Source organism: Coffea eugenioides, chromosome 9, assembly GCF_003713205.1.
Source record: "Coffea eugenioides isolate CCC68of chromosome 9, Ceug_1.0, whole genome shotgun sequence".
Classification (NCBI taxonomy): Eukaryota; Viridiplantae; Streptophyta; class Magnoliopsida; order Gentianales; family Rubiaceae; genus Coffea; species Coffea eugenioides.
Window position 1 is genome coordinate 42,770,687 of NC_040043.1, and position 22,713 is coordinate 42,793,399.

General features: G+C 37.0%; 1 protein-coding gene and 1 pseudogene across 1 annotated transcript; both read left to right on the forward strand.

Moving 5' to 3' along the window:
* Nucleotides 1-6,458: 6,458 nt before the first annotated feature.
* LOC113782640 (F-box protein At3g59000-like) lies at nt 6,459-12,833 on the forward strand. The gene is made up of 4 exons (XM_027328514.1): nt 6,459-6,977; nt 7,066-7,148; nt 7,289-7,490; nt 12,777-12,833. Exons 1-4 carry the CDS (start codon nt 6,459-6,461, stop codon nt 12,831-12,833), a joined length of 861 nt encoding a protein of 286 aa, XP_027184315.1.
* Nucleotides 12,834-15,004: 2,171 nt separating this feature from the next.
* On the forward strand, nt 15,005-22,703 carry LOC113782641 (annotated as a pseudogene).
* Nucleotides 22,704-22,713: the final 10 nt, after the last annotated feature.

Sequence of the window (22,713 nt, forward strand, 5' to 3'; positions counted from 1 at the left end):
CCAACTCTGTTACAGAGATATACATTAACTCTGTTACAGAGATATACATTATCCCTAATACCCCCCCTCAAGTTGGAGCGTGAGGATTACGAACGCCCAATTTGCGAAGAAGAAACTCAAACTGATCTCGACCCAAAGCTTTGGTTAGAATGTCTGCTAACTGGTCATGACTTCGAACATAAACCGTTTTGATCATACCTTTCTGGATTTCATCGCGAACAAAATGGCAATCAACTTCGATGTGTTTGGTGCGTTCATGAAAGACAGGATTTGCAGCTATATGCATCGCAGCTTGGCTATCACAAAATACTCCAGCAGATTGATCATGATGCACTCCCAAAGACAATAACAAACCCTTTAGCCATTTCAATTCACAGACCGTGGCGGCCAAGGAGCGATATTCCGCTTCAGCAGAAGAGCGAGAAACCGTATGTTGTTTCTTGGTCTTCCATGAAATCAGAGAGGTCCCAAGAAAGATGAAATAACCTGTAAGTGATCTCCGAGTTAATGGACAACCTCCCCAATCCGAATCGCAATAAGCTTTCAGTTCAAGATTGCAATCAGCTTTGAGTAAAATGCCTTGTCCTGGACTACCTTTCAAGTATCTGACTATGCGCAAGGCTGCCTCCCAATGCTCTTTCCGTGGCTGGTGCATAAATTGTGCCAAAATATGCACACCATAGGACAGCTCAGGCCGAGTTAAGCTCAAGTAAATCAAACGTCCTACCAGCCTTCGGTATTGATCAGGATCCTGCAGCAAATCACCTTTGGCTAAAGCGAGAGAATGATTCTGCTCCATAGGAAACTTCGAAGGTTTAGCACCCAACAATCCTGCTTCATTAATGATATCTAAAGCATATTTCCGTTGACACAAGAAAATCCCGTCAGCATTTCGAGCTACTTCAACGCCCAAAAAATACTTCAAAACACCTAAATCTTTCATGTGAAAACACTTGCGCAAGTATGATTTGAATGCATTGATCAAATGCGTTTTGTTTCCAGCTATAATAAGGTCATCCACATACACTAACACAGCCAACTGGATCCCATCTCGTATCAAGGTAAACAAGGAATAATCAGACTGTGACTGAAGAAAACCATACCGTTTTAGAGCTTCAGCCAATTTTGCAAACCAACAACGTGGTGCTTGTCGTAAACCGTAAAGGGACCTTCTCAAGCGACACACCTTCCCGGGTTGGTCAGTGTGGAATCCAGGAGGTAGCTTCATGTAAACCTCTTCGGCTAAGTCTCCATGGAGAAAGGCATTATGAACATCCATTTGATGAAGTCCCCATCCTTTAGCTGCTGCCACAGAGAGAAATGTACGGACCGTAACCATTTTTGCTACTGGTGCAAAGGTTTCATTGTAGTCAATCCCTTCAACCTGGTTGTTGCCAAGAATTACCAATCGCGCCTTGTATCGTTCAATGGTCCCATCAGAATTATACTTAATTTTGTACACCCATTTGCTTCCTATTGCTTTCTTCCCTGGTGGTAAGTCAACAAGAGTCCATGTGCCATTTTGTTTGAGTGCATCAATCTCCTTTTGCATAGCTTCTCTCCATCGGACATCTTTAACCGCTTGATGATAAAATCTTGGCTCAAAATTGGTTGTGATGGCTGCCAAGAAAGCTTGATGACCTGGTGAGAACTTTGTGTAATCAACATATTGAGCTAAGTCATAAGACGTACCTGAGAATGATGATGGATTGGCTGAACTTGCAGAGGGGCTTGCACTTTGAACTGCATAAGTCACACAATCCTTCAGCCGTGTAGAGACTTTCTTGGAACGAAGGCCACGACCAAGTGCTGTCACACCTTCTACTGTCTCTACGTTCTCCATTCGAGGTTCAATTGTTACACCTCCCTGCCTTACGTTGGCATTGTCATGCGGCACACAATCTAAACGCTCATGAGTTTCACGAACATGAGCAGGCTGCTCCTTTTCCTTGTCTCTTGTCTGACCTACTACCTCCTCTTCAAGGTAATCATCTATGGAATTATCCGTACAGGTTCGAACATGATCAGGTGTGTGGTCAACTGCACATGGAAACTCATCTTCACAAAATACAACATCCCGAGACACAAAATACTTTCGTGTTTCTAAATCATACAGCCGCCAACCTTTCTGTCCAAACGGATAACCCACAAAGATACACTTCCGGCTTCGAGGAGCAAATTTATCCTTCGTACGACTCAAACTCTGTGCATAACACAAGCAACCAAATGTACGAATTGACCGATAATCAGGCAAGTGACCATATAGCACTTCATAAGGTGTTTTTCCTCCTAGTAATTGAGAAAGGGGTACGATTAATCAGATATCCAGCAGTTAACACACATTCTCCCCAAAATCTGATTGGTAAGTTGGCCTGAAATCGTAAAGCTCTAGCCACATTCAGTATATGTCGATGCTTTCTTTCCACTCGTCCATTTTGTTGGGGCGTTCCCACACATGACGTTTGATGGATTATCCCTTTAGCAGAGAAATATCCCTTCAAACTGACGAACTCACTGCCATTATCACTACGAACTATCTTAACATTCTTAACAAATTGTCGTTGAACCATAGCAACAAAATTTGGCAAAATATGGCCAACTTCAGTTTTATCTATCATCAAATATATCCACACACATCTCGAAAAATCATCAACAATCGTAAGAAAATAAGATGCATTACAAGAACTCGAGACTCGATATGGTCCCCACAAGTCACAATGAATCAATTCAAATGTTTCACTAGCTCTACTATCACTAGAACAAAATACTTCTCTCGTTTGCTTAGCTTTGAAACAAGCATCACAAGTTTCATTTGAACCTAATTGAATCTTAACCCCAGAAATTAAACCTACGACCTTTGAAGACGGGTGCCCCATTCTCCGATGCCAAAGATCACATGAATCCAACGTCCGAGTTTGAAGTGCTTGGACTGGCGTCTCCTTCTTGAAGTAATAAAGCTCCTTGCATCGTTCACCCGCTCCAATCACCATCCTCGAAGTGCGGTCCTGTATCAAACAAAGCTTATCAGTGAACAACACATTACATTTTGAGTCATCAACCAATTGTGATACTGAGATTAAATTGCAATGTAATCCCGGAGCATGAAGAACATTGTCTAATTGAATATTTTGTCCCATCCGAATCGACCCTTTTTGCAATGCCAGCACCTGTTCTCTATTAGGCAAGCCAATGGGGCAGCCTAATATCTGGTTCAAGCTAGATAGACAGCTCGAATTTCCTGTCATATGTTGTGTAGCGCCAGAATCAATTATCCAGATAAAGTTTTCCTTACCAGTCATCTTCTCATTACTCCCTGATTCTGAGTTGCAAGCGTTCAACAAACTCACAACTGCTGCCCATTGTTCATTTGTCAGTCCTTTAAGAGTAGCAAAATCCTTTGTTGCAGCAGTGGATTCTTCAATTACTTGAGCTGCATTAACTCGTGCCCCATTTCGTCCTCTTCCTGACATCTTGCCACGTCCTCTTCCTCCAGTCTGTCTTCCTCGACCCGAACCAGATATTTTAGGTCGATCACCCCACCAATCGGGATATCCAATCAGCTGAAAACATCCGTCAGCATCATGCCCTTCGCGATTGCAGTATTTACAAACGGCACTCCTATCCTTGATTCCTGTTTTGGCCTGAACCATAAAGCTAGCCGCTTCGTTGTTAATCTCTTTTTCCCTGGAGATATTTCGAACCCTTTCTTCTTGGCACATCAAGGAATACGCCTTGCTCACACCAGGCATTGGAGTTGTGCTCAAAATGTTTGATCTCACTGTTCTATATGCATCATCTAACCCCATCAGAAATTGATGAAGTTTTTCTTCTTCTCGTTTCTTTGTTAATTCAGTTGCCACATTACACGTACAACCCCCACACTTGCACGTAAAGATTGCATCATAATTCACCAGTTCTTCCCACAGTCGCTTCAATTTAGCATAGTAACTCATAAGGGAGAGTCCTTGCTGTTTGCAATTTGCTAATTCTGTCTTCAGTTGCTGCACTCGTGCACCATCAGTCACTGAGAAACATTCTTTAATGTCTTCCCACAAGTTCTTTGCAATCTCCCTGTGTGTCAAAGTAGATCGCACCGTTGGCTCAATCGTATTCATCATCCACGATATAAGCATGGAATTCACTGTCCACCAGTCTTCTAATTCATCGGAATCTTCATCTGGCTGTGCTATGGTTCCATCAATGAATCCGAATTTCTTCTTGGCTCTGAGAGCAGTTCGGATTGCTCTAGCCCATTCATCATAATTATCCTCCTTCAACTGTACCTGGGTGATTATATTTCCAGGATTATCATTGGCATACAAGGTGTATGGCGACACTATTTTCTTTCCATCTCCTTCCATGTTTTTTCAATTGACAGAAGGTTCTTGCTCTGATACCATGAAAAGGTTTCAGCGGAAGAAGTTTTCATTCCTGTTTCTTACGCATTCGTCAAGGATATATACATACAGCCCAAGCCGTGGATCTCGCTACCGATAGCTACTGATCCTATTTGAATACAAGTACAGCTAAGGATAACGCCTAATCAGCTAGATATCTATTTACCAATTCAAACTGATAACCAACTCTGTTACAGAGATATACATTAACTCTGTTACAGAGATATACATTATCCCTAATAGTTTTATTGTGTCTTTTTGTGCCTACATTTCGAAATATGGTATCTCCAAATGTAAATGTAATCTGAGGATTAGTCCTCCTCCTGTAAGCTCCGAGTTCTACATCAATAAAAAGTTTATATGTATTCACAAAAAATAAATTGCAGTATTAATTTGTTGGATTAATCCTCTATACACTGACAGTCTATACACTTTTACCATTGGATACATGACACATAATTTAAATTTGAATTTGAAACCTAAATTTTGCATATGTGTCATACATCCAACCGTGATAGTGTATACACTATCAGTGTATATAAAATTTACTCTAATTTATTTATGCATATTAATTTAAGTACTTGACTCCATGTAATCTTAACAGGTAATTAATCATGATTTCACTTTGGCATTAGAAGTAAAAATTTTTGTAAAAATTACATAAGTGACAAGAGAGAGAAGATAGTAGAAGAATGCCACGGATTATCACTTGCAAGTAGCAATCCCTGTGCAAATACTAGTCAAGCTCTGGAAAGTTAAGAGATTTTCCTCGTCTCTTATCCATAAAAACTTGGTAATGGATGGACAAGTTAAAAAATGTTTCTCTTTTGTACAATGGTATAGTACTTTTATTTACAGGAGCAAGCTAGTTTAATTTTTTTTTTCTATATCTCATGCAAGATTTGTGGACTAAATTGCTACCCAATAACCCTTAAATATTTAGAATCAAATCTACATTATTTCTCTTTAACTATTTTTGTTTTAATTTTGATTGAAACTGCATACAGATTAATCCCAATATTAATGCTGCAAATTCTTTGAACTTCCAATGATTTCCTCTGGAAATATATCCAAAAGTCGCAAATAGGCTTGCCATTTAAGTCAACTTTGTTAGGCACCCAAAGGCTTTAACTTGATGAAGTAGCTTCCGTCGTATGACTACACAGCTTTTCCAATAGGGCAAATTACATTTTATCCCCAGTTTAACATTTTTTTTATATAACCCCCTTATAATTTCAAAAACTATACATAATCCCCTCATGATTTGGATTAAAGTGTCAAAGTGACGAAAATAGTCATTCGTAGTGGAACTTTTAAAATGTCAAAATTACCGTTATAAATACATGACACACTAACCTCGTATGATTTTTATGTTTTACCATATAACCCCCTTATGATTTTCAAAATATACACATAACCCCCCTTGATTAATAAATAATTTTTAACTTTACATAAGGGTATTTTTGATATTTTAGACGATTCCATTACGAATGATCATTTTCGTTATTTTGACACTTTAATTCAAATCATGAGGGCTTTTGAAACAATAGGGGGTTATGTAAAAAAAATACTAAACCAGAGGGAGATAAATTGAAATTTGCCCTTTCCAATATCTACACAGCTTCATACGTGAATAATTTTCCACAATGTAAGACCATGTCAATGCAATTGTGTTTTTATTGTACTGAATAAGTTGGTAATAGAAAACATGGTTTAATTTTGGAGTTACAGTATCTAGATTTAAAGAACTTTATATTTGATATTTTGTAGGTATTTCGTACCTTGCACGATGACACAAAAATTGACACTTGTATTGCTTTAAAAAATTTAAGGATAAATTACATATAACCCCTGTGATTATTATTGGTTCTCTCCAGCTTTGGTTCGAGATCTTTTGTCTCTTAGGTTCTATATTGGCTCTTCTGTAATTAATCCAGCCACCTGTCTTGGTTTTTCTTGTTAACAAAAGTTTCGCTTTTTCCTTTTTCCAATTTTTTCATCGCTACCTCTCCCCTGCAGGACTTCAATTGGGATTTTACTGATTTGGCAAGGAGGGCATACATGGAAGAAGAAGGGATATCAAAATTGCCAGAAGAAATTATACAACACATACTTTGCAATTTCCTCTCAGCTAAAGAAGCAGCCCAAGCAAGATTATTGTCTAAGGCATGGTTGACTGGATGGCAAACATGTCCAGTTCTAACTTTCGAGCAACCTTACTTCGAAAGAGAGTTTGTAACTCCTGATGAACGAAAACGTAAACAACATATGTTCCGGGTTTTTGTGGACAAGGTTTTGCTAAATTACCAGGAAAAGAAGATTGGGATACATACATTCAAGCTTCGGATGAGGCTTGGGTATGACTCATCTGACAATGAATCTGTGAATGAATGGATGAAAGTTGCTGCTGGAAATGGCCTGAAAAAGCTTCATCTCTCTGTTGTGTTTTCTTCGTACATATTGCCTCCGACAATTCTTGAGACAAAGTCCCTTGAAGATTTGTTTCTGCAAGGGTGCATCTTTGAGCACCAACTTAGAGGAGGTGTAATGTGTAGCAACCTTCGGGCGACTGGTTCTCAAGTATGTAAATCTAAGTGATGAAATGCTGCAGAAGATCCTTTCAAGCTGCAGACAGATGGAATTTATGAATATTTTCCGATGTTTGAAGTTAAGAACGATTCAGCTGAACAATCTTGCAAAACTCAAAGAATTGTCTGTCTACTATAATCAAGAGCAGAGTGTTGAATTGATGTGCCGAATTTGGAATCCTTGACTCGTGAGGGTGTTGGATATCTTCATGACAACATGCCCCGAATGAGTAAATTCACTAATCTTAAGCTTTTAGTTTTCGATCATATTGGCATCAGTGACAATTTTTTTGATCATTTTAGGACTAAGTTGCCACACGTTGAGGATTTAAAGATTACTTCTTGTGATCTATTAAACACTGTCAAAATTTCTAGCGAGTCTCTGAAACTCATTCAGTTGAAGTTTAACAAAAAATTGGAGGAGTTGCAGGTTGATGCTCCAAATATTGTTCGTTTTGCATGTATGGGCGCCAGCATCCCCCGTGTAGGTTTACTGCTTCCTCAAGTAATTGGGAATCGAGAATTCATCTGTTTGTTCCCACTTAACAACCAGATTGACAATTCATGGTTTGCCAAATTGAGAGATAAGTTAACGAATTTGATCCATTCAAAAATTTATCTAGACATGTGGGTCCCAGTTCTGTAACCTGATATTAGAGGTGAAGCAGTAAAACCGGGACCTGAAATTGAAATGTTATCCATAGAAGCTCCAGCACTAGGAATTGAAGCTCGTGCGGGTCCAGCACTTGTAGATGGATGCTTTTGGAGTTGCCGTCCTAAAGTTATCTGGCAAAGGTGTTGTCATAATAAAACTATTCAGTTCACAGATTTTGTCTACTATCTACTGTTGGAGAGATCGATTCATTGGCGAGAAATTAAGTTTTGGTACAACCATCTAAAGGATGTCAAAGTTGTGATCATGAAGAGGACTGGAACAAAGTGGCAACCTGAGATTTTTGGTTGGAAGTCTTTATTGGACGTAGAACCCAACAATAGTAGTGGTGTTCAAAGAGCAATTAGCTTCAATTTAGAATGGTGAGCGTCTCTACAACTACGTTGGCCGTTGATGCTACGACAGAAAATGTCATTATTCAGTTTTGAATCCATGAAAAAGAAGGAACCTTGACATTATTTATGAATATATTGAGACTAAGAAGCTTTCATTATTGGGATTCTGGCTTTTTCTTAACAAAGATATGTAGTAAATCTTAGACCCGTTATTGTTCGCAGAGGCCTGAATGTGGTTCATGAAGTGGTCTTTTAAGTAGAGCTCACTTTATGTTGAAGTTTAATTTCTTACTGCAATAAGTTGAAAGTAGTGGCTTAACTTGTAATGGTGAAGCTTTTGTTGTTGTTGATTGATGCTGAAAAAAAGCCAAAAACTGTCAATATTTTCAGCTATGTTTCCAAGAAATAGAATGATAGTCGATGATGCCTTAGATGGGATTTAAGTGTGATGGCCTATATTCCAAAGTTGAAAAGTGTCAAATATTTACCTGCTACTACATACCACATCTCACATCCTCTTTTAATCAGACTCTTCTATAGTAGGATTAACTTTCCCTCTGCCAAAGTTTCCAAGGATGCTAAACTAGAGATACTGATTCGTCTGATCTCGATAAAGCTGCAGCAGTTCAGGATCATATAATGATTCACTTCTAATTATGTGAATTTGCCATCTTTTATCTTGGAGGTAAAGGTGTCATCAGTTAAATGTATGGTATGAAACTCAAGTCAATTAGATGTTTTCTACCGTAACAAACACACCTTAAAAATGGAAGAATTTTCCACTGTAACAAAACTTGTATCACATCCCAAAAATGAGATGTGTGACACCAAAAACAAATGATAGCAGAGAGTAGATACAAGGGATTGATCCACGTCTTGGATAGTTTGGTGCAGTTAGGATTTGGGGTTTGCCGAAGGAAAATAAACACGCACAATAAAGAGAATTACTAGTAAATTGCACGTGTGTGTTATAATGTAATGTGCATGAAAAGAAATTTCGAAGACTTCAGCTGTCCATGAAAAAAGAAATTGTCATCAAGTTGTGTAACAATTCTTGATATAATTATACAAGTTTATAAGATAAAGTAACTAAATAAGTTGTAGTAAGGGATAATTAAAAAACAGAATTCAAAGTAATGTGCATGAAAAGAAATTTCTTCAAACTATCTTCTTTTTGTTCTTTGGCTTTTTCAAAAGGTTGATAATTTTCTCATCATCATCAATGATCTCTAAATCTTCACGGTTGCGTTTTTTTGTGGATTTGTTTTGTTTTTGCTTTTTTGATCGCAACTTTCTCGCTTCCTTAGCATCTTTTTCCTTTGGAGTAACTTTTTCTATGGCCTCTGCAATGAGCTTTACGATTCCATTAGCAGACTCAACTCCTTGAATAAGAATTTGTACTCTGATTCATTGAACTTGGCCAACTCCAAGTTGATGTACGTAGTATTTTGATGTTGTGTTATCCTGTTAAATTATGTTGGATGCATTGTGTAAGATTCATGAAAGATGTAAATGGAGTAGATATTGTTGGTTTTTTGGGCGTAGCTTTTCCGTTGATTCCTTGTATTCTCTGGCTGGACATCCTACATAGACCTTTGCTGTATCTTCGAATGGGATAACTATTGCATGGTAGCTATCATTTCTGACATTTATGTTTAATCTATACCTATATTGTATGCAATCAAGAATTAGTAATATTTATTTAAATCATATAATACTATTTTAATATTAATTACTTGAGTATATCTTCAATGGCATGAGTTCCACAATTTCTGGCATTCTAGTCCGGTAGGCGTGTTAGTGATTGTCCTATAACACTTTGTGCATGCGTTGTACCAAGGATTAGAGATGTTTTCCACGTCATCAATTGCTGCTCTAAACCAATATAGTTTGTTCTGCAAGATTATAATGCTCTTTAGTGGTTAAATAGAATGAATTTAAGGGTAAAAAACAAAAAAAAAAGATTATAACGGATTTCGTCACCTTTACAATTTATTGGTCATGAGTATATTGTATACAACAATATTCATTTTGGTTTCGTTAGTTATCTTACTTATGACATGCTCTCCATAATTTTCTTAAATTATTATTACTACACAGGATGTTAAATCATAGATATATAGAAGGTAATACATTGACACAAACTAATTTAGACATAAAATAGTATTACCTCTTCATCCATGCATATCATTCTTCTTATTCCTTACTTGCTCTCATTCAAAGAACTTTGTACTATTCCATGACGCAAAACTGTCAATTTAAGTGTCGCAAATGTGGGTTTGTTGGTAATCTCCAAAGAATTGATTGTTGTTATTGTCTCCATGTAAATGATTATGAAAGATGTGAATATACATTGAGAGTAAATCACAAGTGTTTGACAAAATTCCAAAATAATTGATAAAGTACTTAATAATCGATGCAGAGTTAGTCCCATTCTTCTACTAATAGTGCTTATCATCGTATCTAGTTTCAATTTCACTATTATGTATCCAACATGTACCAATTATTTATTGTAAATGACTTGTAAAATAAGTGATTTAACATAATACAATTTTGTTACGAAAATAAAAATTTTATTATTAGTATTGTTGATGGTCAATATATGGATGAGTAACTGTTTGTAGATATTTATGTGATATATAAATTTTACATGGGTGTTTTGCAAAATTAGGAATAACATCGTTGTTTTTTACACCACACGAAAGTATCTATATCTATATAAATTTGGAAAGGGATTTTCAGCATCAATCCTCCACACATCGTCCCCGCTCTCAATTCCATTTTTCTTGCAATTCATATTTAATTTAATTTATAAAATATATTTTCTCAACTTCCGCATCTACTCTTCACATTTGAAATTGTTGGTTACTTTTTAAAATCATTTCATTACAAATTGTTAGTTAATGTGCATGTTATCCTATTTGAACTTCAACTCATCACGTTTTCAATTACCATGTGTTATTTATGATTCTACTCCAATTAAGACTTTTATAAGACCATAAAAAGAGATAACAAATATAACATCCTTTCATGCCTTCTTAATTTAAATAAGTAAGGGGAAATGTTATTTACACTTCCATTTTTTGTTATTCACACTTCAATAATCACTTTGATCATATAGTTTTCATTAATTAAACTTTATGATAAAACAAATGGTGGAATTGCAAATAATAAAAAATGGAGTGCAAATAACATTTTCCTAAATAAAAAGTGACTTTCATGCCTTTCTAATTTAAATAAGTAAGAAGTGACTCTACCTATATAGGAACTTGGTTTGAAGTTTATTAGTGGAAGGGTAAATAAAGAGAAAATATTGTCAAACTTAGTAAAAGTAAAAAAGTAAATGATAATATTTTATCTTTTAACTTAATAATCCTAAGTAAAAGGGCAAAATTAAATAGGAAACAAAAAGGAAATAGTGTCGCGCATTTAAAAAATCAAGAATGGTACCATTCATGAAATCTAAATTATAAAATCACTAAATAATTTAAGAGAAAGATATAGAACATTCGACCCTAAAATACTACTTAATTTGTATATATCTAACCCAAATTTGACCTTGAGTACCATTCATGAAATCACTAAATAATTTAAGAGAAAGATATAGAATATTCGACCCTAAAATACTACTTAATTTGTATATATCTAAGTCTAACCCAAATTTGACCTTGATTAGATTTGAATAAGAGGGCAAAACCCAAACACTAAGGATAACTTTTGGAAGATCAAAGTATTGAACAATAGCCTAATAATAGTAGAAGAACTCACCTTTTCTTTTATTTTGATATGCAAGTAACTAAGGTTTATGTAATTTTTCTTTGTCTATATTTTATTACTAAACTTGAGCTAAATGAAGCAAAAAGAACAGTTTCCAATTATGAACCTGAAGGAATATTCATACTAAACTTGAGGTGGTGTAGTTTGTTGGAGGAAACTCTCCTTTGCTTAATACTCTTGATTAGTAATATGAAAATTGAAGCATGGTAGAGGGATATGGTCATCTTTTAATGCGAGGCATAAAAACTCAATTTATAGTTGGAAACTGGAAATGTTTTTAATGAATAACAAAGGAGTTCGGATGTCCATTTCCTTTGTCATAATTTGTTTTACAATGAAAGGTATGATTAAAAAAACAGACAATGACGTTATGCCATGTCTTGAAAGATAGAAAGATAGATGATTGCAGATATTGGCAAATTAACCTTAAAAAACACAAAAAGAAAGGTTTGTACTTGACTGGAGCCACAATTAATCTCACCTATCCAAATTTGCATAAATCTTGTCCACACAGTTAATTTCCTCTCAGGTCAAGATTAGAACTTTTTTTTCCCTTTTTCCTTATTTTATATCATCATCAATACTATTACTATATAAAAAGTGTGATGAATCTTGGCAATAGAGAGTGTAAAGAGTGTAAACATATATTAATTTTAGTTTTTGTTATACCTAAATAAATTACCCTCATATTTTTTAATTAGAGTTATTGTATCTCAATCATGACATTAATAGGAAAAATAAACTGTTTTAATAAATTACATTTCAAAAATATTGATAATTAAAATTAAAATTGTCCATTTACAATTATATTCACCAACCATTTCCCTATTGCCATTGGAGGTTCTCAACCAATTAGCAGCTTCATATCCACACAAAAGCAAAGCTTGGTTTCCTCCCTGTTGTCTATGTTTGCAGAAAAGCTAATTTCTCTGCACTCTAGTTCTCCAATCCTTAACATGTGCCCTCTTATGACTCTGGTTCCTTCTCGTACCACTAATTTATGCAGTCAGAAGATTCTCACAGGAGGCAAATTGTTGAGGAGGTTGCTGGAGCCTGTATTTAATTACCATTTCCAATCCACACCGAAATTTAAAATTCATCGTCCATCTCCAGAATTTCTTTTATTAGCCCCAATTAAAAGTGAAAGAAATCCCAACAAGGGACTGGTCGTTCACTTCGCTATCTAAGGAATAATAATTTTGGTTATGCACCAAAATGTTCCTGGCTGTTGCAGTTGTACATACAGCGGGACACAAAAGGGATCAAAGGTTACCCCTAACTTACTTTTTTTTTTTGACACTCAAGTATTTGTCTACGCTATCCTATTCTAGAAGGGATCCAACTGAACCTATGGGAGCCGACGGGAACTGAACCACCATCGGATCAGACGGATACACTACACACCCATCTGGATTTGAAGAGCCACGTCTGTGGCAATTAGTGTAAGAATTTCCAACTCCTCTATTGGGAGTTGGTTACCCTAACTTACTTGATCCATCAAAATTTCCCCGAAGTGTAAGAAAAGGTTTTGTGCATAATCATTGGCAGCCGTGCTTAGTCCATTAAAAATTTTGCTTACCCTGTCGTGCTTCATCAACAGTGTAGGTATAGTATGGAGACACAAGTTTTCCGTGTAACAATTGACCAAATTTATTTTTTTTTTGCTATAATCTAAAGAATTAGCCCAATTATTGTTATGTGCTAAACAATTGACCAATTAACTATGTTTTATGTACACTTTGGTTTAGAAGAAAATTACGATTAATAAGAAGACAAAAGATTATAAATAGTTAATGAGAAAATAAAGGTTACATTGATGATTAAATTCACTATATTATGTCATACTGATTAGAAAACTCCAAAGAAAAAAGAGTAAATCTTATATACATTGACAGTATATACATTATCACCATTAAATCCATGACATTATGTGTAAAAGTTAGGTTTTAAATTCAAATTTTGCATAATTATTATTTATCCAAGACTGACACGGTATACACTATCAATATATATAAGATTACTCTTAGAAAATTATCAATAATTATAAAAAGGACAAATTACACTTTACCCTCTATGGTTTAGTTTTTTTTTTTTTTACACAACCTCCCTATAGTTTCAAAAGTTATACATAACCTCCTCATGATTTGGATTAAAGTGTCAAAGTGATAGAAATTATCATTCGTAACGGAACTTTTAAAAATGTCGAAATTATAATTTTGGAAAATATATTTTTGCACGTTGAGTTATTACTAGTATATATTATATTCTGGAGAAGAAAATGTTTAAGAGGACAGTTTAGGATGAGATAAAACTAAAGTCACTATATTCCCAGGTCAAGGCACTACCACCAACACACAAGGCGACTATAAATTACAGGACAAATTACATTTTATCCCCTATAGTTTAGTATTTTTGTATATATCCTTCGTATACTTTCAAAAGTTATACATAACTCCCTTATGATTTGAGTTAAAGTATCAAAGTGGTGGAATGATAATTCGTAACGAAACCTTTGAAAATATCAAAATTACCCTTGTTTAAAAATTAAAATAGTTGAAGTGACCAAAATATATAAACATAATATACATAACTCATTAATCCCGTATGGTTTTATGTTTTACCATATAACCTCTTTATAGTTTTTAAAATATACAGATAATCTCCTTGTAGTTAATAAATAATTTTCAACTTTACATAGGAATATTTTTGACATTTTAGGTGACTCCATTATGGATTGCAAATTTCGTTATTTTGACACTTTAATCCAAATCATGAGAGAGTTGTGTATAATTTTTGAAATCATAGGGGGATTATGTACAAAAAAATACTAAATCATAGGGTGGTAAAGTGTAATTTACCCTAAATCACAAGTCGCCTAACAATGATGCTTTAGTTCATAGCGCGTCACGAATCGGGTACATTCTGTGCACAACTCTTTCTTCTTCTTTTTTTTTTTCCTTTTTATTTGGGAACATTGGAGACCGCTTGTGTGGAATTTTGACTACTCTCTTCTTTACTTCCTTCCATCCTTGGTCCAATTTGACAGCAGATTCTGAAAGATATATTCATGGTGCGGACAAAAACTACTGAACCACTCGTGTGAAAGGAAGCAACAATATAGCACAGTACTACCATATTTCTGTTCCCTGACCCACGAGTCTAGAGTGCTGGTCTGATGATAAAAAGTGTTTGGATCTAAATAAGAAATACTAAATAAGCACTAAAAGGTAAAAACAAAATCTAGAGAAGACTTTGCTTCTTTGTGCTATACCCTCTGGAAATGTATCTATGTCCATGTACAAAGAGTGATGGCTTATGTTGCTATCACTTCCCTCAAGCAAACATTAGACCAACTCAAGATGAATTGCAAATTAGAATTCACATTTGATGAAGTAAAACAGTTCAAAGCTGTATCTGAAGAGATTTCTGTCATCCAAGAAATGCTTCAAGATTCTGCAGATAGGAGCTATGATCATACCATGATGAAACATCTGGAGAGATGCATAAGAGACATGGCGCATAAAGCGGAAGATTTTATTGAAGAATTTGTGTATATCAAAGCAGAGGCCCTGGATGATGCTGCTATCTTTGAGGAGGAGCTGAGTCTTCATCATCATATGATGGAGGTTTTGAGTGAGATAAATTCTATCAAGGATATGTTGACAAAGATTTACCAAGAATCAGGTGCAGCTGCAACCAAAGTTCCGCGAGCTAGGAATCATTCGGTGGAGCATGCATCAGGATGGTCTTCAACTCAAGAGGAAACTCTTGTCGTGGGAATAGACAATGATCTGTTAAAAGTCAAGGAGAAACTTACAGGACTGCCACATAAACTGGACATTCTTACAATTGTTGGAATGGGTGGAATAGGTAAGACAACCCTTGCTCGAAAGGTATTTAATGATCCTTTGATTGAGTATCATTTTTATGTACGTGCTTGGGTTACAGTATCACAGAAATATGTACTGAGAGACGTGTTACTAGGCCTTTTGTGTTCCCTCACCAGACTTGGTGATGAAATTTTCAAAGAAAAGAATGAGCAATTAGCTGAATTATTGTATAGAACTTTGAAGGGTCAGAGGTATCTTATAGTTTTTGACGCTGTATGGGATGGTAAGATCTTGTATGATCTCAGAAGATCTTTCCCAGATGACAGGAATGGAAGTCGAATAGTGTTGACTAGTCGACTAATAGATGTCAATATGTGTGTAAATCTGGACAGCCATCATCATCACATGAGTTTCCTGAGTCTAAATGACAGTTGGGAGCTGCTGCGTCACTAAGTGTTCTCGGAAGAAAGTTGCCCCCCAGAGCTAGAAGTTATTGGGAAAGAAATTGCTCAGAAATGCCAAGGATTACCATTGGGAATTCTAGCCGTAGCAGGTCATCTCTCCAGCATCAGAAAAACAAAAGATTGCTGGAAGACTGTTGCAGATGACATACGATCACCAGAGTCTAAAGATCAAGAGAATTGTTTAGACATTCTTGCCTTGAGTTATAAGTCTTTGCCTCATCACCTCAAAGCTTGCTTTCTATATTTGGGAGCTTTTCCCCAAGAGTTTGAGATCCCTGTCTGGAGATTGATCAGGCTTTGGGCGGCTGAAGGAATTCTCAGAGCAGAATGGCCAAAGACCCTCGAAGAAGTGGCAGAGATGTGCTTACAAGAGCTAATGAGTAGAAGTCTAGTTATGGTTAGGAAGAGAAAATCCAATGGTGGTATTAAAAGTTGTGGCATCCATGATCTCGTGAGGGACTTGATCTTGAGAGAAGTTGAGAAAGAAGATTTTCTTCTGGTGCTGAAGTCAGATGCTAATTTCTTTCCCACAGATGCTTATTATAAGCGTTGCCTCTGCTTCCATCATCAAATAAGCAGATCCTATGTGTTAAACTCAGAAAAAGGGAATGAATTTTCCTTACCTTTTATTCATCAATCATAACGGTATATATACAAGTATAGACATATCTAGTTCCTATTATTTAGCCTACAGATCAGCCTACAATCTGTAACTTATCTAATCCCTACAAATCAGCTATCTAATCCCTACAAATCAGCCTACATCTGTAACTATCTAATCCCCACAAATCAGCTATCTAATCCCTACAAATCAGCCTACAATCTGTAACACTCCCCCTCAAGTTGGAGCATAGATATCAATCATGCCCAACTTGTTACATAGATAATCAGTACGGACCCTGTTAAGAGATTTTGTGAATATATCACCTAATTGTTCCCCAGTCTTCACATAACCTGTAGTGATCAAACCCTGTTGGATCTTTTCACGAATGAAGTGACAATCAATCTCAATATGTTTCGTTCGTTCATGAAAGACTGGATTAGAAGCAATGTGAAGTGCAGCTTGATTATCACATCGTAGCTTTGCAGGTACCGAGACCTTAATTCCTACTTCACTCAGGAGCTGATATACCCATATGATTTCACACACAGACTTTGCCATAGCTCTGTATTCAGCTTCTGCACTTGATCGTGAGACTACATTCTGTTTCTTACTCTTCCATGAAACCAAATTTCCCCCAACAAAAACACAATATCCTGAAGTAGATCTCCTATCTTCCTTACACCCTGCCCAATCAGAATCTGAGAAACATTCGATCCTAGTATGACCATAATTGCCATATAGGATACCACGTCCAGGAGCACCTTTTAAATAGTGTAAAACTTGTTCTGCTGCTTTCCAATGGTCAATAGTTGGTGATGACATGTACTGGCTCAGCACACTCACTGAATAAGCAATATCAGGACGTGTCACAGTAAGATAATTCAACTTTCCAATAAGTCTTCTATACCTCTCAGGATCTGCAAACAACTCACCTTCTTTGGTTAACTGTAAATTAGGAACCATTGGGGTACTACATGGTTTAGCACCCAATTTTCCCGACTCCATCAGTAAATCAAGCACATACTTCCTCTGAGATAGGAAGATTCCTTTCTTACTCCTGCTAACTTCAACTCCCAAGAAATACTTTAACATCCCCAAGTCTTGGGTATGGAACTGAGTAGTAAGAAAGGACTTCAGAGACGAAATTCCTCTAGGGTCACTACCTGTGATGACAATATCATCCACATATACAACTAACAGAATAATACCCCCATGAGATTGTTTATAGAAAACAGAATGATCGGACTTGCTCTTTTGCATCCCAAACTTTTCAAGAGCTTGGCTAAATTTTCCAAACCAAGCCCGAGGACTCTGTTTCAAACCATATAGAGATTTGTTCAGACGACAGACTTTCCCATACTCCCCTGGAGCAACAAAACCTGGTGGTTGCTCCATATAGACCTCCTCCTGAAGATCACCATGAAGAAAGGCATTCTTGATGTCTAATTGATGCAGAGGCCAGTCATAAGCTGCTGCAAGGGAGATAAATAACCTGATAGAAGCAAGTTTAGCTACAGGAGAAAAAGTATCATGATAGTCCACGCCATAAGTCTGAGCATATCCTTTAGCAACAAGTCTAGCTTTCAATCGAGAAATGGAACCATCAGGATTCATTTTGACCGTAAACACCCATTTACATCCAATAGCTCGTTTACCTGCAGGTAGGGTAACTAAAGTCCACGTACCATTGACATCTAGAGCATTCATTTCCTCAATCATAGCATTCCGCCATCCGGAATGAGCTAATGCCTCTTGAACAGTTTTGGGTACAGAAATAGTGTCTAGGGATGTAAGAAAAGCACGAGAAGAGGAAGACAAATGATTGTAGGAAACAACTGAAGAGATTGGATAAGTACATGCACGTTTACCTTTTCTTTGAGCAATAGGGAGATCAAGATCATCATTGGTAGTCGGATCTGATGACGAAGATACTGGTTCATCAGGACATGATGTTGGAGACTCCAGGACCAAGTCAGAACTGGGCAGATGTGGGCGACGCGAGTAGGTGTATTTGATGGGAGGCTTAACTGGTGTAGAGGGAGGCGAATCCAAATTTGGTATGACACTATAGATTAACAAATCATCATCCTCCCCCGGACTCACAGAACCTGAAGATGAGGAGAAAGGTGTTTGTTCCAAAAAAGTGACATCGGCAGACACAAGATACTTACCAAGACTAGGACAATAACAACGATACCCTTTTTGTACACGGGAATAACCCAGGAATATACACTTTAAGGACTTAGGATCAAGTTTTGTAACTTGAGGACGAACATCCCGAACAAAACAAGTACACCCGAATATCTTTGGTTCTATAGGAAACAATTGTCTATTCGGGAATAGAGTGTGTAAAGGAGTATTACCAGATAAAACAGAGGAAGGCATACGATTGATTAGAAAACAAGCAGTAGATACAGCATCAGCCCAGAAGCATTTAGAAACCTTCATTTGAAATAACAAGGCTCGAGAAGTTTCAAGAAGATGTCTATTCTTTCTCTCAGCAACCCCATTTTGAGAAGGGGTGTCAACGCAAGAAGTTTGATGGAGAATACCCTGCTCAAGCATGTATTTCTGAAAATTTCCTGAAACATATTCTTTTGCATTATCACTTCTTAAAATTTGTACTGGTTTACCAAATTGGGTTCGTATTTCAGCACAAAAGGAAGAAAAGTGAAAGAATAATTCTGAGCGATTTTTCATCAAATAAAGCCATGTCATTCTAGAATAATCATCAACAAAGGTAACAAAATATCTGAAACCAGTTTTAGAAGTCACCGGACAAGGACCCCAAACATCGGAATGGACTAACTCAAAGGGAGCAGTAGCTCGTTTATTGATTCTAGGACTAGAACTAAGACGATGGTGTTTAGCAAACTGACACGACTCACAATCTAATGAAGTAATGTTCGAAAGCTGAGGACAAAGTTGCTTTAACATAGAAAGCGAAGGATGACCCAATCGACAGTGTTCTTCAAGAGGAGAGACTGTTCCAGCACAGGCTATAGACCCTGGTTTCTGTGTATCAAGAATGTAGAGACCGTCAGACTCATGTCCCTTACCAATAATCTTCTTCGTCATGAGATCCTGAAATACACAAGAACCAGGAAAAAATGAGACACAACAATTAAGGGCACGAGTAAGTTTGCTGACAGAAATCAGATTAAACGATAGTCGTGGTAGACTCAGAACAGATGACAAATGGAGAGATGATGTAGGTTTAGTGGTTCCAGACCCAATAACACTGGATGTTGAACCATCGGCTAAAGTAACAGGAGTGATAGATTTATGTGGCTGAAAGTTAGAAAGTAAATTGGGATTACCTGTCATGTGATCTGTAGCACCAGAATCAATGACCCATTTTGGAGAAGAGGAAACAAGGCATGTATTGGGTTTACCTGTCTCAACAAGTGCAGTAACACGACCGGATGGCTGTTTCACTGTTTCGTGAAACTGAGTCAATCTGGCATACTCATCTGCAGAGATTGTAACAGACTTTTCAGAGGTCTCAGAACTAGATGCAACATGTGCAAATTGAGCTTTCTTATACTGTAGCTTTCGACAGTCCCGCTTGATATGTCCTGGTTTATGACAGTAGTGACATACAATTTCTCCTTGCTCCTTTCCACGATTTTCAGTAATTTTATCAGAGTTGTTGGACCCCGACCCCATGCTCTTACTGTTGCCACTACTCTTGTAGTGTTGTCTTCCTGAATCAAATGTGGTAGTACGGCTAATAAGAACACTGTTAGGCTGAGTGGATAGAACAGGTAACGTATTCTCTGTACGAAGAATCCTTCGAAAAGCATCTTCTAGACAGGAAATTTCTGATCCGGAAAGAATTTGAGATTTGGCAGTCTCAAATTCAGACGGAAGACCGGCGAGAAAACTCATAACAGCCATCTTCTCTCGCTGATTCCGTTGTTCCTCCACATTGATACTGAAGGGAAGCAGCATATTGAGCTCTTCATATGTTTTCTTGAAGTCCATAAAATAACTGGTGAGAGACTTATCTCCTTTATCTGCCCTGTAAAAATCCTTGCAAACATCATAGATACGAGAGAAGTTTCCTTTTCCCGAATATAAGAACTGCAAATAGTTCATTAACTGTTTCACTGTCTTACAATGGGTAACCAGGCCCACCACCTCACTATCAATAGAATTACGAATTTGTATATACAAGCGAGCATCTTCTCTCACCCAAGACAGTCTAGAGTCATCCGTAGGTGGATCATCGGTCAGATGACCATCCATAGAAATACTGAGTAGATATAATTCAATAGTATGGTTCCAATCAAGAAAATTAATTCCATTTAATTTGTGTTCCGTGATTTTTGAAACCAACGGAACTATATCAGAAACTCCAGTCTTTTTGTCAGACATAATTGCTAAGAAAATTCAACAAGATAACAGATTACCCACAAGAGAACCTGTCGTAGCCAGGTCCCACACCTAGATCGATGTTGACCCAAAAACGTACCTCCCTGAGTTGGCGGTGTCTTTAGAGGAACCTTTAACGCCTGCACCTTGAATATGGCAGCAGCCTCCCTCACGCCCAACAGCCCAGAAATTTTTTTTTTTTTTTTCTTAAAAAAACTTATGAACAGAACTGCTCTACACAGAACTGCTCTGATACCATGTTAAACTCAGAAAAAGGGAATGAATTTTCCTTACCGTTTTATTCATCAATCATAACGGTATATATACAAGTATAGACATATCTAGTTCCTATTATTTAGCCTACAGATCAGCCTACAATCTGTAACTTATCTAATCCCTACAAATCAGCTATCTAATCCCTACAAATCAGCCTACATCTGTAACTATCTAATCCCCACAAATCAGCTATCTAATCCCTACAAATCAGCCTACAATCTGTAACACTATGGTATGTTTAATTCCAGCAGCAGGATAGAACATTGTGACTACATGAAGCCTGCAATTCCTCATTGTCGATCTATTCTCTTTTATGGTCGACTTCAAGTGACAGAATTCGATAAGATGCTAGATTCTCGTGTTACTGTGATGGATTTGAAGTTGCTGACGGTACTAGAGATTCTTTTTAGGTTCTTCGAGCATTTCCCTGTTGAGATAACGCAGCTAGTTCATCTGAGGTATCTTGCACTTTCCGCTCGTACTTATTTTGGTACATGCTTGTCCCAGCTGGGGAATCTACAAACACTAATTAATGAGCATGACAGGAATGTAACTTTACCTAGTGACATATGGAAGATGCCTCGGTTAAGATATCTTCATATAAAGAATGGTGCTTGTTTGCCCCATCCTGCAGGAGCCAAAGCTATTGCAAGCAACTCTCTTGTCCTAACCAACCTACATAAGCTTTCAACTGTAAGCTTTACCAATTGTTATAGGGAAACGTTTGCCTGTCTTCCCAATTTAAAGAAACTCGGTATCTGTGTGATGCAACCATCACATAATTGCCTTGATGATCTTCTTTACCTTGCTGAACTTGAAAAACTTAAATGTGTCTTTCTGGGAAGAGGTCAATTCTCCGGTTGGAATGCTTTCCCACCAAAACTTAGGAAACTGACCTTAAACGGGAGCTTTCTGCCATGGGAGAAGATGAGAACTCTTGGTTTGTTACCCAATCTTGAAGTACTCAAACTGAAAGACTATGCTTTCCAAGGGCCAGAATGGCAAGTGGAAGAAGATGAGTTTTGTCAACTAAAATATCTGCTAATTGATGGGACAGATCTAGTTCAGTGGGGAGTAACTTGTTCTCATTTCCAAAGGCTACAGCAGCTGATTCTGAGATGTTGCAGACACTTGGATGAAATACCAAGTGAAGTTGGAGAAATTCCTACCCTGCAAATAATTGATGTGTATGATTCCAGCAGTCTTGCCGTGAATTCAGCAAGGCTTATTCAGCAAGAACAATATAGCATGGGAAATGATGGCCTAATAGTCAGGATACATCCTAGAGAAAGAGATTGATAGATCCATGGAGAAACTTCATTAGAGATGTCATCCCTTGTATACTTGTTTCTGTTATAACAAATTAATCAAGTTCATTTTTATCCAAACTTA